General features: G+C 38.1%; 1 protein-coding gene across 3 annotated transcripts in view; it reads right to left on the bottom strand.

Annotated features, from left to right (window-relative positions):
• Positions 1 to 19,483, bottom strand: part of SPAG6 (sperm associated antigen 6) — a 229,105-nt gene that overhangs the window by 28,222 nt on the left and 181,400 nt on the right. For all 3 annotated transcript variants that reach the window (XM_073676498.1, XM_073676499.1, XM_073676500.1), the window contains one exon: positions 15,391 to 15,582. In XM_073676498.1, coding sequence (XP_073532599.1) covers positions 15,391 to 15,582 — 192 coding nt within the window. The remainder of the gene's footprint in view (positions 1 to 15,390; positions 15,583 to 19,483) is intronic.

The following is a 19,483-nucleotide window of genomic DNA, read 5'->3' as shown; positions in this document are numbered from 1 at the left end:
TGATTGTAAAAAACAAAATAACAGGATACGGATGAAAAATAATGTATTGTAAAAGCGGTATTCCCATCTCCAAAATCCTATCCCAATATGTAGTAGGTGTAAAAATAATATTAGCAAACACCTCCAATTAGAAATGTAGTGTAGTTCTTCTGATTAGCTATGTCTCTTTCCTCATGTGCAGGCATTGAAGGACCTTAGGTATCCATGGTTACGACCACTGATATAGTGGCAGTTAGCTAATTGCTAGTGGTCGTAACCATGGAAGCCTAAGGTCCTGCAATGCCTGCGCAGAAAAATGCCTGAATCAGAAAAACTATACTGCATTTTTAATTGAAGGTATTTGTTAATATTATTATTTTTACACTTTCTACATATCGGGATAGGATCTTGGAGATGGGAATACCCCTTTAAGTCTCACTAATTGTAGTGGGCTGAAGAAAGCAAGGTGATGGGTTCTACCCCTGCCTCCACCTACTCTATAGCTCAGCTGTTAGTCGGCCTCCACATACTCTGTACTTGATTTGGATCTGTAATCCCTCAGGAATGTAACACCTCCGATCTGGGCACTGTGTGCCTCCAATGCCAGCTGATATTTTCCTGTATTCAGACACTTAACTATTTCACTAGTTAATGCTTTTATTACTAGAATATATTATAATTAGGGTCAGATATAGGATGGATAAATTATCTATGGCATTATAGTGGAGAAGGGTATAGGCCTTTCATTCACTAATGGGTTTGAAGATATTTTGACAACTCCGACAATATTTATACGTCTTTTATAAATTATATGCTCCCAAAGAGGCTTTTGTTCTCTTTACATGATTGGGAGGTAGAAATGGAGGGACTTATGATTTTGTTTGCATTTCACAATTGCTATAGTTTCTATTTAACCTATATGGGTTGTCTGCGATTACAAAAACAAAATAATAAAATAACCATTATTTACTTATTCCATTACGATGCAGTAGTCGCCACCGGCCCAGCATTGATGACAGCACGTACATCATTTACGTGACCGCTGTAGCTAATCACTGTCCTCAGTGGTGGTGCTGCTTGCATATATGGCACATGATCATAGAGAACTATGTGAATGGCCAGCAGCACTATAGTCGAGGGGGATTGAATAGGTCACTAGTAATTATTTGATTATCTCACATGGCCGTCCTGAAACCATGCAGACTGGGGAAGGAACTGGGCAGTGTTGAAAGAGCAGCGGCAGGGATGGGTAAGGGGAGTATGTTTTTTTAATTATTTTATTAAGCCTTGCTGTATGCTTTTATTGAGAAAAAAAAATCAGGTGTGAAAAAGACGCTTTGGCAGAAAAATGCTGTAGATTATAATAATCTCTATGACTAACAGAGAAGCAAAAGAGAGAGAAGCTGCATACCAGGTGTTATCTGTGTATACAGCGATTTTATCCTGTCTTATCTAGGCGTCCAGCAGTACAATAAGGCCGTGTTCCCATGTGTAATAAAACTGCCTTCTTTTCTGTTGCATTTTTTTCTGCAGGTATCTGCCCCAATATATGCAATAGTAATCTGCTCTAGTTATTGTTATTTCTACTATGTTTTACCATTTTTTTTATGTGTTTTTGACGAAAAAAAGGCATTTTTTTCTCTAACATCTAGACCAGTGTTTCCCAAACCCCATCCTCACGGCCCCCCACAGGTCCTGTTTTCAGGATCTCCTTAGTATTGCACAGGTGAGAGAATTCCTGATGCCTTGATGATACTTCAATCACCTGTGTAATACTAAGGAGATCCTGAAAACATGACCTGTGGGGGGCCGTGAGGATGGGGTTTGGGAAACACTGATCTAGACATTTGAATGAGGCCTAACTTCAACTGATTGGACTAAGTAATCTGACTACTTCCTGGAAATAGGTGTGGAGCCCCAAGACAAAGGCCTGTTTCACCTTTCTCTATTAATAACTGGCCTGTAATGACCATTAGCCAGTTCCTGCGCAGATACCTGTAAATTAATGTCATGATTTGCTCCAGCTGACATTAAAGAAGCAAATGTAATAATTTCAAAGCTACAAAAGATCCCTTAAAATGTTTGTATTAAAAATGTTAGATATCCACTTTCAAATGCTTTCTTAATCATAGTAAATAAATCCCAGCTGCTTATTCAGTATAAGCCAGGGAGTAGCCTGCCAAGAGGAGTGAAGGAGGGGGCACAGCAGGGTTTATTTAAAAGGATCTTACAGCAAAGTTTCCTGAAGCCAAACGAGGCAGACACTGGACATACATTATAATTCCAGGCCGTGTACCTGCCTTCAGACATAGCCTGCCAGGGTACAGGAAATTATTTTTAATCATTGTATTTTTCTTCGGAATATTACACAACTTTAGGAGTTCACAAAAATTTTCCACTTGTGCAGAGTCAAGAAATAATCATTAAGGTCCTATTATGTGGTGTTTAAAAAGCAAACCATAATACTATTGTACCAAATCCTCATGTTTGTACACGCTGCTTGTGACCTCTTTAAGGCTACAGTGGTGGCCAAAAGTATTGGCACCCCTGCAATTCTGTCAGATAATACTCAGTTTCTTCCTGAAAATGATTGCAATCACAAATTCTTTGGTATTATTATCTTCATTTAATTTGTCTTCAATGAAAAAACACAAAAAGAATTGTCCTAAAGCCAAATTGGATATAATTCCACACCAAACCTACAAAAGGGGGTGGACAAAAGTATTGGCACTGTTTGAAAAATCATGTGATGCTTCTCTAATTCGTGTAATTAACAGCACCTGTAACTTACCTGTGGCACCTAACAGGTGTTGGCAATAACTAAATCACACTTGCAGCCAGTTAACATGGATTAAAGTTGACTCAACCTCTGTCCTGTGTCCTTGTGTGTACCACATTGAGCATGGAGAAAGGAAAGAAGACCAAAGAACTGTCTGAGGACTTGAGAAACCAAATTGTGAGGAAGCATGAGCAATCTCAAGGCTACAAGTCCATCTCCAAAGACCTGAATGTTCCTGTGTCTTCCGTGCACAGTGTCATCAAGAAGTTTAAAGCCCATGGCACTGTGGCTAACCTCTCTAGATGTGGACGGAAAAGAAAAATTGACGAGAGATTTCAACGCAGATTGTGCTGATGGTGGATAAAGAACCTCGACTAACATCCAAACAAGTTCAAGCTGCCCTGCAGTCCGAGGGTACAACAGTGTCAACCCGTACTATCCGTCGGTGTCTGAATGAAAACGGACTGTATGGTAGGATATCCAGGAAGACCCCACTTCTTACCCCGAGACATAAAAAAGCCAGGCTGGAGTTTGCCAAAACTTACCTGAGAAAGCCTAAAACGTTTTGGAAGAATGTTCTCTGGTCAGATGAGACAAAAGTAGAGCTTTTTGGGAAAAAGCATCAACATAGAGTGTACAGGAAAAAAAAAGAGGCATTCAAAGAAAAGAACACGGTCCCTACAGTCAAACATGGCGGAGGTTCCCTGATGTTTTGGGTTTGCTTTGCTGCCTCTGGCACTGGACTGCTTGACCGTGTGCATGGCATTATGAAGTCTGAAGACTACCAACAAATTTTGCAGCATAATGTAGGGCCCAGTGTGAGAAAGCTGGGTCTCCCTCAGAGGTCATGGGTCTTCCAGCAGGACAATGACCCAAAACACACTTCCAAGAGCACTATAAAATGGTTTGAGAGAAAGCACTGGAGACTTCTAAGGTGGCCAGCAATGAGTCCAGACCTGAATCCCATAGAACACCTGTGGAGAGATCTCAAAATGGCAGTTTGGAGAAGGCACCCTTCAAATATCAGGGACCTGGAGCAGTTTGCCAAAGAAGAATGGTCTACAATTCCAGCAGAGCATTGTAAGAAACTCATTGATGGTTACCGGAAGCGGTTGTTCGCAGTTATTTTGGCTAAAGGTTGTGCAACTCAGTATTAGGCTGAGGGTGCCAATACTTTTGTCTGGCCCATTTTTGGAGTTTTGTGTGAAATGATCAATGATTTGATTTTTGCTTCATTCTCTTTTGTGTTTTTTCCTTGCAAGCAAATTAAATGAAGATAATAATACCAAAGAATTTGTGATCGCAATCATTTTCAGGAAGAAACTGAGTATTATCTGACAGAATTGCAGGGGTGCCAATACTTTTGGCCACCACTGTATGTGCCCACGATGCAGAAATGCTTCGGATTTTTTCCTGATCGTTTCTGCATCTCCCTAGCAGAAAAAACGCATGCGGATTGTACATGCGGATTGTACATGCATTTTTCTGCCAGGGACATGCGGATGTCCCGCGTTTTTCACATGCAATTTCGCATGCGGGTTGTCAAGCGCTTTTCCAAGCAATTTTGGAATCACTTGGAAAGTGCTTGACAACTTGGTCACACTATATAAATCCATGCAAACGGCATGAATTTATATAGTGTGATCAAGTTAATAGTAAAAGAATGGTAAAAAACTAAAAACTAAAAATATTATACTCACCTTCTGATGGCCCCCGGTCTCCTTGTCCGGTGAGTGGGGCGGCTCACAGTGGTCTAAAAGGACCTTCCATGACGTCATTTAGTCATGTGACGTCGGCGGTCGCGTGACCCGTCACATGACTAAATTCCGTCATTGATGGTCTTTTTAGATTGCGAGCTGCCGGGGAGCCAGGACGCATCGCTAAGGAGACTGGGGGCCATCAGAAGGTGAGTATAATGTTTATTTTAATTCTTTTTCTTACAGGTACTATGGTACCCGGGTCTAGATGAGAGTCTCCTCTTCTCCAGACCCGAGTACCAGCCGCACATTGAATCGCTTAATATCCACATGTGCACATGTAGTGATGTGGATAATATGCAATACAATGCAAGTCAATGGCGGCGAAAACGCTGCGATTACGCATAATTAATGGTAGTGCTGCGGATTTTTCTGCAATGATAATCTGCAGTGGAAATTTCCGCAGCATGTGCACAGCACGTGTGGATTATCATTGGGGAACATTGCAGACCTTCTAACAAGCGTTTTTTAAGCATTTCTGCAGCGGAATTGCCGCTGCAGAAACGCTTAAAAAATGCATCGTGGGCACACAACCTAAGACAGTCTGAAAACATAATACAGTGGTGCTTCAAAGTTTGTGAGCTCTCCAAAATTTTCCATATTTCTGCAGAAATTTAACCTAAAACTACATCAGATACACAAGTCCTAAAAATGAATAAAAAGAAACAAATGAAATTATTAGACTTTCCTGAATGATAAAAATTATTCAATATCGCATGTCTGAGTGCCAAAAGTATGTGAACCTTTGCTCGGTGTCTGATGTGACCCCCCCCCTTGTGCAGCAATAATTGCATCTAAACAGTATTTTGAGGATTAGTCTTGCACATCGACTTGGAGAACTTTTAGCCCCTTCCTCCCTACAAAACAGCTTTGACTCTGTTTTGTTGTTGGGTTTTCTTCTATGAATTGTTCACTTCAGATCAGTCACCAGCATTTCTATAGGATTAAGGTCAGGACTGTGACTTGGCCTTTCCCAAACCTTATTTTTCTTTAACCTTTCTTTTGTAGAAGACTTGTATGCTTTGGGTCGTTGTCTTGTTGCATGACTCATGTTCTTGTGAGATTCAGTTCTTGTGGCCAAATGTCCTGACATTTTCCTTAAGAATTTGATGGTATATTTCAGAATTCATTATTCAAATCAATGATGGCAGCCATCCTAGCCCAGATGCAGCAAAACAGTCCCAAGCCATAATACTATCACCACCGTGTTTCACAGATGGTATGACCATTTTGTGGTGTAATGCAGTATGTTTATATTTCCAAATATAATTCTTCTAATTTAAACCAAAAAAAGCTCTATTTTAGTTTCATCTGCCCCCAAAACATTGTTCCAGTAGTCTTCTGGCTTGCTCAGGTGATCTTTAGCAAACTGCAAATGGGCAGAAATGTTCTTTTTGGAGAGCAGCAGCTTTTTCCTGAGATTTATGCCACAGTTTTTAAGTGTCCTCCTGATAATGGAGTCATGAACATTAACTAATGTGAGAGGCACCTTTAGTTGCTTAGAGGTTACCTTGGGTTCCCTTGTGACCTTGTGGACTATTATATACTTTGCTCCTGGTGTGATCTTTGCGAGTCGACAACACCAAGGTCTTGAATTTCATCAATTTGTACAACATCTGTAATACTGTGCATTGATGCAGTAAAAGATGGTTCTGTAACTTTTTCCAATCTGATGAGCATGTGTTGTGGCGATCAGACGTTGATAGAACTCTGTTTTTTTTTTTTTAAATAAAACAGGTCGGCCACTCACACCTGATTGTCATCCCATTGGTCGAAAACACTAGTCTCTAATTTCCCCTTCAAACTATCTGCAAATCCTAAGGGTTAAAACATACTGTTTCCACTCAGACATGGGATTGGATAATTTTCCTCATTTGAAAAATGACAAAGACTAATATTTTTGATCATTTGTTTGATTTGGTCCCTTATCTACTTTTAGGAATTGTGTAGTGAAAATCTGATGTATTTTTAGGTCAAATTTATACAGAAATAAGTAAAAATCTGGAGGGTTTACAAATTTTAAAGCACCACTATCAATAGGCTATAAATTTTCCTATAAGGGTTTAGTCCTTTAATCCGTTCATGGCGAATTTTTGCCCAATTTTTCAAATATGGCAACTAAAAATAACATGTACATTATCCCTAAAATATGGTGCGTCTCACTGGGTGAGAGAATAATGTACATACTAAATATGTTGGTGCTATATATCCAATACTATAAACAATAGTGAGCTATGTAGAGTGAAATAACAGTGAACTGGAGAGCTCTCTGTCAGTCGGGCCGATACATGCTTGCAATACATCCATTTCCCACATGGCTTCACTAACAACTAAACATGATCTGGAACAGGCTGTTATTTCAGTGCTGGATAGAGACAACTGCTCTGAAGTTTGACAAATAAAGTGGTTGTTTTAATGAAGTGGGCATGTATCCACTGGGAACGCAGTGGAGACCACCAAAATCACTAGCGATGTGTAAAGCGGAATTAAATCCAGGTGTCCGCCGGGGGGAGGTACGGTACATTCTGGACAGACATGTGTTCAAAGGCTAAACAGAGACAGTAAGGGCTGCCACTCATGAAACCACATGTATAGGACGAAACTGCAGAAGGAAGAGAACGAATTCTACAAGGATGGGCAATGGTTTGCGTAGCTAGTGCTGGACAAAGGATTTTGTGCATTTTTTTCTCCTAAAATGTACAAAATTTTGAGTAAATAAGCAGCTTTGAGTTGTCCACGACTTTTATAATGAGATCATTTTTTACTGACTACCACCAAAGCTTCAACCAGCAAAGCAGAGATCTGCTATTGGGGTCTAAACAGTGACAGGGGGGATTTTCATAAGAGAATGTCATGTACTGCACCTACGTATTATAATCCAACATTAACCATATTTTACAGAGACCCAAAAAATCTATTTCAATGCTTTTTTTTCTCTCAAAATGAAGTTATATAAAGGAAAGATGAACAAAAACTTACTTTGCCTATATGTGATACCTACAGGGTTACCAGATATATACTGAAATACATACCATTTTCATAAATGATCTAGATAAGGGAACTGAAGGTAAACTAATCAAATTTGCAGACGATGCAAAGCTAAGAGGGATAGCTAACACTAGAGAAGTCAGAGAAAGGATTCAGAAGGATCTAGATTAGCTTGAATAATGGGCAGCAACTAAAATAATGGTATTTAACAGGGAGAAATGCAGCATTCTACACTTGGGCAAGAAAAATGAAAATTACATCTACAGAACGGGAGGAATAGAACTAAGCAACAGCAAGTGTGAAAAAGGCTTGGGTATACTAATAGATCATAGACTGCACATGGGTCAACAGTGTGATGCAGCATCAAAAAAGGCAAACACAGTTCTGGGATATATTAAGAGAAGCATAGAGTCTAGATCACATTAAGTAATTATCTCCCTCTTCTCCTCCTTGGTCAGACCTCATCTGGAATACTGTGTACAGTTCTGAACACCACATTTTAAAAAAGACAAAGAAAACTGGAGCAAGTTCAGAGAAGAGCTACCAGGATGGTATGGTAGAAACTATGTCCTATGAGGAACGGTTAAAGGATCTGGGAATGTTTAGCTTGCAAAAAAGAAGACTGAGAGGAGACTTTATAGCTGTCTACAAATATTTGAAGGGCTGTCACAATGTAGAGGGATCATCCTTACTCTCATTTGAACATGGAAACACGAGAAGCAATGGGATGAAACTGAAAGGGAGGAGATACAGATTAGATATTAGAAAAAACTTTTTGACAGTGAGGGTGATCAATGAGTGGAACAGGCGATCACGAGAGGTGGTGAGTTCTCCTTCAAACAGAGGTTGACAGACATCTGTCTGAGATGGTTTACTGAATCCTGCATTGAGCAGGGGGTTGGATACGATGACCCTGGAGGTCCCTTCCAACACAAACATTCTATGATTCTAAAATATTAGTATGGTGGTGGTCATTGAAAGTTTATAGATTTACTAATATGTTAATGCTTTTTTTCCCTGCTTTATACTAAAATGCATAAGGCTGGCAATATACATTAGATGGCAGTCATCGAACGAAGCTTCGGCCAAGAGCTATCTCAGCCAATACTCTCATACACAGGAGCACTTGCTCAGCCGAGCACTCCTGTGCTCTCTATGAGAAAGCAACCGGCGGCTTATCTCAGAAAGAACAATGCGATCAGCAGTGCGAAATCGGACACGTGTGATTACCATTTCTCCCAACCATCAGTCGGCCGGCATCCCCAAACACATTAGACCATGGGCTGAACCGATTGATATTGGCAGATTCAGCCGACATTAGTCGAATGTGTATGGGGGCCTTTAGATTGAAGTACAACAGACAAGGATGAGAGCACATCTAATTATGTTCGTAGAACAGGCAAAAAAAAAAGCTTGGAGGACAATGGGCTGTTGCTTGTAAAGAAAATCTCAGTGATAGCATCACAGGAGTCCTGATGGCCTGCCACTATCCTAGGATTCATGCAGACAAAGAATGAAAAAACTTGACTGTTTCACCAGTGAAAATTGGGTGAATAACTGCTTGTAGCATCAGAGTGCACAGTTTGGGCCAGCGGGCGCACCTATACCACTGGTCCCAACTGTTAATCAATCAAGAGCATGTTGCCCCCTGGCAAACAAGAAGCCAAGAGGCAGGGGAGCAGTGTGTTTCTGTTCAACCGCATGAGAACACCCATTTAAATATGTCACTGGGATTGTAACTGAGGTTTTCAAACTCTTGAACAGCAAATTTGACTACCCTCGTCCTGCAAGAACAAGGAGATGTTCAATTAGGCATTTAGGGTACGGCAAAATGGGATGGAAATATCCGTCACAAATTTACCTGCTTATTTTTCTGCAAGTCTGAAATCTTTGAAGAGGTTGTTCACAACTGGACAACCCCAGCTTAATCAATTCAGAACCTTAACTGAAATAAAAGCAAGTTATACCCTCCTCCTTCAGGGGCACCATTTAAGCAACGCCGCTACCGTTGTTCCTGGCGGTGACGTGACTTTGTTGTGTCACGTGCCGGCTGCAGCCAGTGTTTTTATTTTAATTTGTTACCTGAATTGGTTAAGCTGGGGTTGTCCAGTAGTGGACAGCCCACTTAAGTGTATATGTATGGAAATTTTGCTGTCGCTTTCATTAAACGGAGTGAAATCCATTGTAAAAAATTGCAAAAGAAAATGACATGCTGTGCACAGTAAAATGGCCAACACAGGTCAATTTCCGTGCATAAAAAAATTTGACAGTTTGTGAATGGGATTTGTTCAAATCACATTTACGCTTAGGAGTCTAAGAAAGCTGGTATATTGTTTATACCCAGATTTTCCAAGGACAGATATAACCAAAAAGCAGGTGAACTGACTTTAATAACCAGAAAAGGTCAAACCTATTTCTTGTCTTCATATGATTCCTATTTTTTGCAGGGTTGGGGTGCACTTTATATCCATTATAAATAAGAATGGTTTGTGTTACCTCTCATTGGATGATTTAATTATAATTCAGGAATATTAATCTAATCAGAATACGTGCATTGTGAAGTCAAACATATGTCTAATAAAAAACTACACAAAGCACATACAGCCGGAATGCAATATAGGAGGCAGGCCATAATAAAAGAGTTTATTTTGAATGAAGTATGGATGCCAGAAGATTAACGGATATCATATTGTTTTGCATTGATAATATTGCATATTTTGCAGACTAAAAAAATAAAAGACAGAGCCATATCCCCTGGAAGGCTGGAAGGTTTAGAAGTTGGGTCCAAGGAACTGCTGGCAGCAGACAAGCACTTACAGATAAGAGATTTTCTGCTGCTATGCTGAGCTAACCCTGACGCACCTCGCCCTCACGTACAAAGAAGACTTTTATATTTTACTCTTAAATGCCTCATGACTGTCAATACACTGAAAAATAATATGCTGTAGTGAAATACTAAAATTGGGTTTCATAAGAGTAAAGAAAATGGCTGCTTTCTACCAGAAACAGCACCGCTCAGGTTGTAGCTTTACTCCATCGAAAGGGTCATTTCCACCTTCATAGATGGATATTGTGAGATAGTGGTTGCAAAAACAAAGACTTTTGCAACTTACAATTTAAATTTGCAGCCGTTTTTGCGACAGCGTCTTTTTTTTCTTTTGATTACAGCTTATTGCCTTGTAGAACGACCACTGCTGATGACTGGCTTGTTGGAAATGTGCTGAAACTGCCCGGGATTAGGAAGTATCAGCGCGCTCCTGGCAAAACAGTGCTTACAAGCTCAATAGAAAAGTGATTGTAAGCACTGAATATGTTCTGTTGTCTAGCAGTGGTGGCCAGTCTCCAAGGCAACGAGTTGTAAACAAAAGAAAAGTGTTAATAGCTCAAGTACAGCTGAAAGTTTTAGTAAGCAGTAAATTGATTGTATTAACAAAAACTATCCGACAATACCCATTAAGGAAGAAGGGAATAATGCTTTAAGCCATGTACCCTACAGTCTAAATTGGTGTCATTTCCTGTAGAAAGCAACCACATATTTTTTCTGAATTCATATAACCTCTTCCACACAATGTAGACTATTATTATGCCATGATTGCATTAGGCAATCAAAATATCTTTATTTCTCTAAGTACCCATAGGACAGTGTTATCATAGATATCTACATGATGTATGGTCATTAGCTATCCATCAGATATGGACAATTTGTTTGTTCCCATGTTTGAGAAACAGTCACCCAAGCCTCCTTTACCCAATCTCCCTGAGAGGCGTTACTGGACGGCCCTATATCAGAATTACTATTGCAGAACCCTCAAAGACTCCTTCAATTAACAATGATAGAGTAAAATTAAACCTCTCATGGATCATGATTAACTCTCTCATTAGCTCTCAAGTATCCTTCTAAGATAAGGTTACCTTGTTTGAGAAAAACTGGCCACCATGGATCCAATACTTGGAAGATATGAGATTGCTCTTCATAGTGAACTGATGGACCAAACAGGTATTTTTTCCCTGTGGAGTTGGAGACCGGCGGAATACGCTCTCTCAATTTTCTTTCTTGGTACCTAGTCTTGTCTTCTTTTTTTTTTTTCTTCCTTTCTCTCTAAATTCTATCCTGGTCTTTCATTTTGTTGTTTCGCAACTTCCTATTGTCACAAGTTTACCACAACAGAGGGGCCAGAAGACCGTGGTGCCTGATTCCACATACTTCTGCACTGATTAGAAGCACTTCACGATCATATTAAATGGTGTATTTCTGTTAGCAGTGCAGGGTTAAATCTGTTCAGTTGAGAGTCTCTGAAGCTTTCCTGCTTTGGTGATCTCAGCTGTTCAGTGTTGGCCACTCCTCTCTGTTATATATACTCTCCTGTGGCAATCAGGGATTAACAGTGTTACTTTCATACTGTCTGGTGTGGAGTTGGAGGTGTTTGTTGAGGAGGCGTTTGATCTAAAGACTGTTGCTTGGTGATTTGTCTGTGTGCATATCCTCATCCTCTCCTATTTGGTTGTTCCTTCCTTTTACTTCCCAGTGTTCCACTCTGTTGTTTGTGAGTGCATATTTGTATTATTGATATTTTCATTTATCCCTGTATATCTTCCCTTGTTAGTCTGGTTTGTGTATTCTTATATACAACTACTACCCACTTCCCTGGGTGGGGAAGGGGACAGATAAGGGCTGATTCAGGAGCTCAGCAAGGTACGTGGCTCTAGCATTTTTACCATTAGAAGTAATCCAGGGAGCAGAGATAACTAGGGCACCCCTAGCTTTTGGGAAAGGGAAGGAGCTCCTAGTCCCAGGTTATCAAACTACAGTCACGTGACACCTATGCTCCAACTCAAGGGGTAAAAAGAGAGGGAGGTGCTCATATTAACTAAGCGACTTTTGGGTCACAAAGTTGTTGGTCTCACCCTATCATATGTTATTGTTAAATCCTCATATATTGACATAACAGTCGCATTTCAGGGCCATGAACTTATTTTCTTCCATGTCTGAGAAAGAGAATGTGTGTGTGTGTGTGTGTGTGTGTGTGTGTGTGTGTGTGTATTTGTGTGCTAGTAAATATAAATATATATATATATATATATATATATATATATATATATATATATATATATATATATATATATATATATATATATAATTAATTTATCTAATTTGTTATTGTTTATTATGTTTTATATTATGTTTTATTTCGTCATTTCATTTTTTTTTCTACTTTCCACAGTATAATAGTTCAATAAACACGTTTAATATAAACATAAGGATAAGATAATTCCAACCTGGACATCAGGTCAACTTTAAAGTAAATTCTAATATTTGCACGATAAGCAAAACCAAAAGCCAATTGCCGATCTATGTAAAATACACTTATTTGGCGGAGTCAACTGGTGAAACAATTGATTGGCCATAATCTATCATATATTTATTATAAGCTTTAGGCTAGAAATTATATCTGTGATCTCTTTAAGGTTAGAATCACACCTGCAGGTTTTTGGATACAAAGCCATAAACATAAAAAAAAAGAAATATAAAAGGTAAAACTGATATGATTCCTTCCTGACTGATCCACTGCTGGCATTAGCTTTTATTTTCACCAAAAACTGCACCAAGAACTGTAAAACATGAAAATGTGATTTCAGTCTAAAGGGGTTTCCCAGGACCAAAACATTATTATCTTATTCTTAGGGTAGGCTGTAAATGTTTATCCAGCGTTAAAACTTTTATTTCATGTGGGGGTTCTAAAAGTTGAACCTCCACCTATCGAGATGGATTGCCTGTGGTAGGATAGGTCATCAATGTTTTGCTCCAGATGGATGCTCAAGACTCTGCTCACATCTGTGTTTGCAGCTCCATTGCAGATTTACAAAATAAAATAGCCCGGCATGTTATAGAATGGACACTGATAGAAACCGAGCAAACCTACTAGTCAAAAAAGGGTCCGCAGAGCGCTGTTGGTGTCTGCTATGAGTCAATCTGGGCACTGCTGTCTTTCTCACTGGTCTGCATCTATGTCGGAGCAGAACACCAGAATTGTAGAACGCAGATGTGATCAGAGCCTTAGTCAAACAGTTTTACTGTTTTATCTGCACAAAAACACACGGAATAAAGAGTTTTGCATTCTAGAATAATACATAGTAAAAAAATAAAAGGTTTTGTTTAGGTTTATGCAAACTTTCACAGTTGATCCAAGTTTGGTTTAACCCAACCGCCGAAGGTCCAGGTGTAAAAAATAATTCTAAAATGCAAATCACTGCAGTTATGTGATACAGGCCTGAATTTATTCTCAGTTCCTAACCAACACTTGAGTAATGGGTGACATGCTGCTTGTCTGCGGTATGCTGCCTCTGTCCCTTGAAGAAAATAACGTAGCTGTTAAGCATTATATCCCTAGCAACCTGACTGTCAGATATGACTCTTCTAGTGGGTAAATTGGCATTGTGCAGACAGCAAAGATGGACAATATATGATAGCTGGGTGTCTGACTGCTGGGACCTCAATGGATCAAAATAACAGGGGTCCAAAATTCCCTTGTGTAAACAGAGCATTAGTGAGCATGTGCAATCTATGTAAATAGAGCGATAATGAGCATGTGCAATCTATGTAAATAGAGCGATAATGAGCATGTGCATTCTATGTAAATAGAGCGATAATGAGCATGTGCAATCTATGTAAATAGAGCGATAATGAGCATGTGCATTCTATGTAAATAGAGCGATAATGAGCATGTGCATTCTATGTAAATAGAGCGATAATGAGCATGTGCATTCTATGTAAATAGAGCGATAATGAGCATGTGCATTCTATGTAAATAGAGCGATAATGAGCATGTGCAATCTATGTAAATAGAGCGATAATGAGCATGTGCATTCTATGTAAATAGAGCGATAATGAGCATGTGCATTCTATGTAAATAGAGCGATAATGAGCATGTGCATTCTATGTAAATAGAGCAATATTGAGCATGTGCAATCTATGTAAATAGAGCAATATTGAGCATGTGCATTCTATGTAAACAGAGCGATAGTAAGCATGTGCTTTCACTGCTCTATTTACTGATTATTAGAGAGGCGGTCACACAGGCTTACTACCATTAACAGATGATTTTGGGCATTCCTTCTCGAGATAAGTGAGGGTCTAAAAGCTGGACTCCCAGCAATCATACATTTGTCATCTATCCGGTGAATAGGTGACAAGTGTTTTTATTATGGGACAATTCCTTTAAAAAAAATACATAGTCCATGAAAAATAATATATTGTTTTACTGGATGTATTGTACATATTAGAAAGTGTGCACAGAGTGTTCCTTCGCATGACTTTTTTTTTTATAATTGTGAATATTAGGTAAAAAAAATAAAGCATCTGTCATAAAAAATTAAAAATACAATTTATAAAAAATGTATCTAGCCATTAAGTAAAAAAAATAGTAACTGCAGCATGCTATAAAAATAGAATAAAAACTACATTTCATCCTAGAAATTACTTTTTCAATCCATTGTTTGTTTGTTTTTTATTTCTGACACTGACCAAAGTGTGAATGTATTAAATACGAAACAAATTTAATATAGCTAATTAAATTTGCACATTAAAAAAAAAACATTTTCAAATTTGTGATTAGATATTGTAAAAAAATTACCTCCCAAAACATGTGAGCCCAAGTTAACAAAGATATAAAAAAACAACCCAGGAGTGAAAACTGCAGATGACTACGCTGTTATAATCATACTGTACGAACCTTATAGATTTTGATAAATGAACAGATTTTGCTATGCTGGGTGTGATCATTCATTACAGAGCTGTAAAATCTTGAGAAGTCCTTGTCGGCGGTGACAGGAGAGGAAATAGATTAATATGGTCTAAACACAGCGGCTGCAAGTAAAAGGGACATTTACCTTGACTTGAAGGTCCTCTGAGCTTTCAGTGTCCATGTATAGAGACAGGAGCTTTGGCAATACATTTGCTACAGTGACAGCACGTGCATGCTCAGGAGTGTGTCTCCCAATCTGGCCAAGGGACCAAGCAGCAGCTGCCTTGATGTGATCCTCGGCTTCTTCTGACAGGCAGATGGCTAATTGAGGGACCCCCTGCAAGGTTCAACGCAATTGTTCTTAGTGAAAAGCAACGCATATCAAGTGATCTCACAAATAACGCAGCACATTACATAGAAATCATGTCATTTTCTTTGTCTTCTGTGTCTTACTAACCAATAAGGAAGGAAACTAACAAAAAAAAAATATCCAGGGCCCATTAATAATCTCCGCAATAATAATAATAAAAAAAAAAAAACAGGAGCTTTTTAGGCTACAATGGGTTAAACATTAGAGGTTCAGCTAGAGATTAGGATGATTACTCCAGTCCATACAGCTTGAGAGCAATATTGCCGCATTATGGTTTTCCTTTCAGGCCGAGGAACAGAAATTACTGTCGGGCTGGAGCTGGGAGGGTGATTAAAGAATAGACACCACTCCGTATTCTCAAAAAGATTTAGCCTCCGTCTCACAAAAGACTAGATCTTTAAGTAAAACATTTGCAAAAAATAAAAAATAATAACGTCACAAATTTTAAGAATTTTTTGAAACACGTCGTTTTGATGGAGTTTTATGATTTCGTAACTTGTAAAACATGCGTTTTTTTCTGTTGTTTTTTCAAATTCTAATGGAAAAAATGTCACAAAAAGCACTATGCCCAAAGTATTTTATGTTTTGGGGAGTAAAGAATGAAACAATATCACTTAAAACAAATGAATCTTTGTTGATACTACTTAATAATTGGCTATAGGCTTTAATACCACCTGGCTGTAACATTTTTGACCGGAAAAATAAAAATGTCATGGAAAAAGCTACAAAATGCTGTGTGAATTCAGCGTAAAATGAAAATAAGCATTGGCGTTAGAAAGTGATCAGTAGTCCTCGTACATGGACAAAGGCAAAGGACATTGACAAAGACTTTGTTATGGACAAAGGCAACAGTGTGTTTAAAGAACCTTAATACAAGAACTGATATTTTTAGTTTTTATTAACTTTTATACAACAAACTGCTCATAAAAAAAGAAAAAAAAACACTGTAAAAAGTGCTAAAGTCCTCAGCTAAAGTTTTATGCCTCTTTATTGTTTTAGATCGTGGCATAAAAAAAACATACATACAGAAAAATAATAAAGTAAATTTCAACAGAACATTTTGGTGAACAGTGTTTTTGTTTACTTGTATGAGAAGGAAAGATCCTCTAATAAGAAAGGAGAGGCAAAATCCTCTCTCCTCCATTTCAAACAATTCTATTTCTTAAAAAAAAAAAAAAAAAAAAAAAAGGATAAATAAAAACAAATAAAGCAGTTAAAGGTCGAATTCACTATAGAGTGGAAATGTGTTTTTCGCTTTGTTTTTTTTTTTAAATGTCTAGGTGTTTATAGACAAAGATATTTGTCTATTGAAATTTATGAATATCTCCACAAATATAGCATTTTAGCCCTTTGCTTGTGTTATTTCTGCATTTTATGGTCATTGGTTTTTTTTTAATGCAGCATTATATGACAATGGCTTTTTTTTGTTTCCAAATAAACTTTCAATAGAGCTTAAAACTGCACTGGTAAAAAAATGATAATGAAAAGTCAACAAAGTCATCATAAAATGTTTACAAATTAATAAAACTGAGGTGTTTTTGCATTTTATTTTTAAATGCACAAAATAAAATATATTTTATGAACCTGGCTAGACTTACAAAGGTAAAAAAAAAGTCAAAAATGGTAAACGAGATCAGTCTCCATTAATTTTTTGAGGAATCTTAGTTTTTACTGGAAATGCACAATGATACGTCCTAAGAGATCAATTTGTGTTTATTTTGTTTTTCACAAGAAGGTCATTTTTTGATAGATTATAAAATGTTGAAAAATAAAATGGATTTGATGCTTAATGCATTTTTATCAATAAAAAAAAATAAAAAATTAGAGATCTTAATCAAGCCCACAGCCTTTATGCAAAGTGGTGCTTGTTAGCACTGTGGCCGGAGTTACTCTTCCCTAAAAGAAGCACGCCATCATTTCCTTTCAGTCAGATGCATATGAAGCGTGCCTCTCAATGAAATTAGAGGCATATGGAGGTACAGTTGGGGGCTAACAAATCTCTTTAGGAGCACCAATAGGGCCAGTATTAATAGTGAGGACTGAAAAAGAACATCAGAATAAACTGCACCGAACTCCAGACAAATAAAAGGAAAAAATGTACAAAACAAATACAAAAATGTTCATGTTTCAAATGCATTGTTTTCTTTTGTTTAGTTTGGGTTAGTTTATACTGTGTTAATTATTGTCCAGTTTTTTTAAAGGTAAAAATAGATATCTTTTTATTATATTGGTGTGCAAAACATCTGAACATTTCTTCATTAATTAAATATATTTGTTTTCATTGTACAGTAGCTTACTATGTCATAATAAATTAAACATTATGACCCTTTAAATAAAATTGGTGCAAAAAGCAAATAAAAATAATAATAAAATAATAATAATAAAAAAAATAATGCCGGTTTGGTGCAGGGAGCATTTGTTTCAGGTTTAAAACTGCATAAAAAAATGGCCTGCAGTGGCCTAAAGTTGGAAGCAATTTTTTAAGGTGCTCTTAGTGATGTTCATAGTGACATTTAATGCCGTATTATTTAATTATTATTCTAATGCGCTTTTAGGGCCATATTTAAAAAGCTTGTGAAAAATGCCAGACCACAACAATAAGGAAAAAAAAGCCAAAAAACATTATAAATGTGTGTGAAGAGATAATTATATATTCCTATAAACAAAATGGCAAACATCTGTCGGCAGAATTTTTAGTTTTGAAAAACATCCAAAATTTACTGCTGAATAAACCCCATGGAAAACACTGTGAATGTGAATCCTGCCAAAGACCATTGCCTAATAAAATAAACAGGAAAACTAGTAAATAAAAGTCCTGGACTTGTCGTCAATCCAGGAAAGATGGGCAACGACCTGCAAGGATCTTCCATTCTGGACCAGAACACGTGTGCACTGATACTGAGATGGAGGCCCATCAGAGAATATCACAGATGATGGTTGATAATAGCATGATCATTTGGATTACATTTTATTTTTTCTTTGCTCCAAATGCCGACCAATGATGTCCCCGATGTGTGCGATGGGAGAGAAGTTTGCAGAAGCTGGAGGCGTGGTAGCACGTTTAGGCCATGCAGACTACTCATCGTAGCCCCAGCCACATGAGGTCTGGCGTTGTCATGTTGAAAACGGCTCCTTGGACAGTTTGGTGAATTGGCCGTACCACTGGTTCTACGGCCAAATGAATGCTGAGCTGTTAATGTGCATGGAATGAAGACTAGAGGGGTCTGACTGCTGTACATTATGCCAAATCACGCCATAATCCTGGGAGGAAGACAGGTGTGATGTCCTTTTGTAAAGGCCTGCTTGTGGCTTTCTCGACTCCTTCATCTCGGCTGAGCTTGCATGTGTTGTTAATGGGGAAAGGAAATTAATTCACTGGCAGACAACTCTTTAGTGGTTTATTAACCCTGAGAAAGCTCAACATGCACGACCCAGTTTTCCCCTGACATATGCTAGGAGTCGGTACGTCACCAATCACATTAGATGACCAGCCGGTCCCATTAAAATCAAAAGGTTTAGCCGACAGTCATCTAATGTGCATGGCGACCTTAGCTAGCAGATTTACATTCAGGAGTTTGGTAAAGCTGGATGAGCGGTCATCATAGCCTTATTAGTTAACACACAGCTTTTCTATAAACAGAAATAACCAAGAAAGGACTGGCTTTATTTTCTGAAATTTTTATAGATCACCTAGAGATTAGTTATATTTTCATTTCTAACCATGCTTATTCCTTTCCCTGAAGAGATATTTTTGCAGCTTGCTCGTTGTTTGTGACTTGATTACACTATTAAGCCCTGCCAGAAGAAAATGGTTCAACATGCGCTAATGCGAGGAGGATTTAAGGCACTTCAAGTTAATGGCAATTTC

Source organism: Phyllobates terribilis, unplaced genomic scaffold, assembly GCF_046119375.1.
Source record: "Phyllobates terribilis strain yellow unplaced genomic scaffold, ASM4611937v1 Scaffold_4__5_contigs__length_816908805, whole genome shotgun sequence".
Classification (NCBI taxonomy): Eukaryota; Metazoa; Chordata; class Amphibia; order Anura; family Dendrobatidae; genus Phyllobates; species Phyllobates terribilis.
The sequence above is the reverse complement of the archived record's forward strand: the minus strand, read 5'-3'. Positions and strand labels throughout refer to the sequence as shown.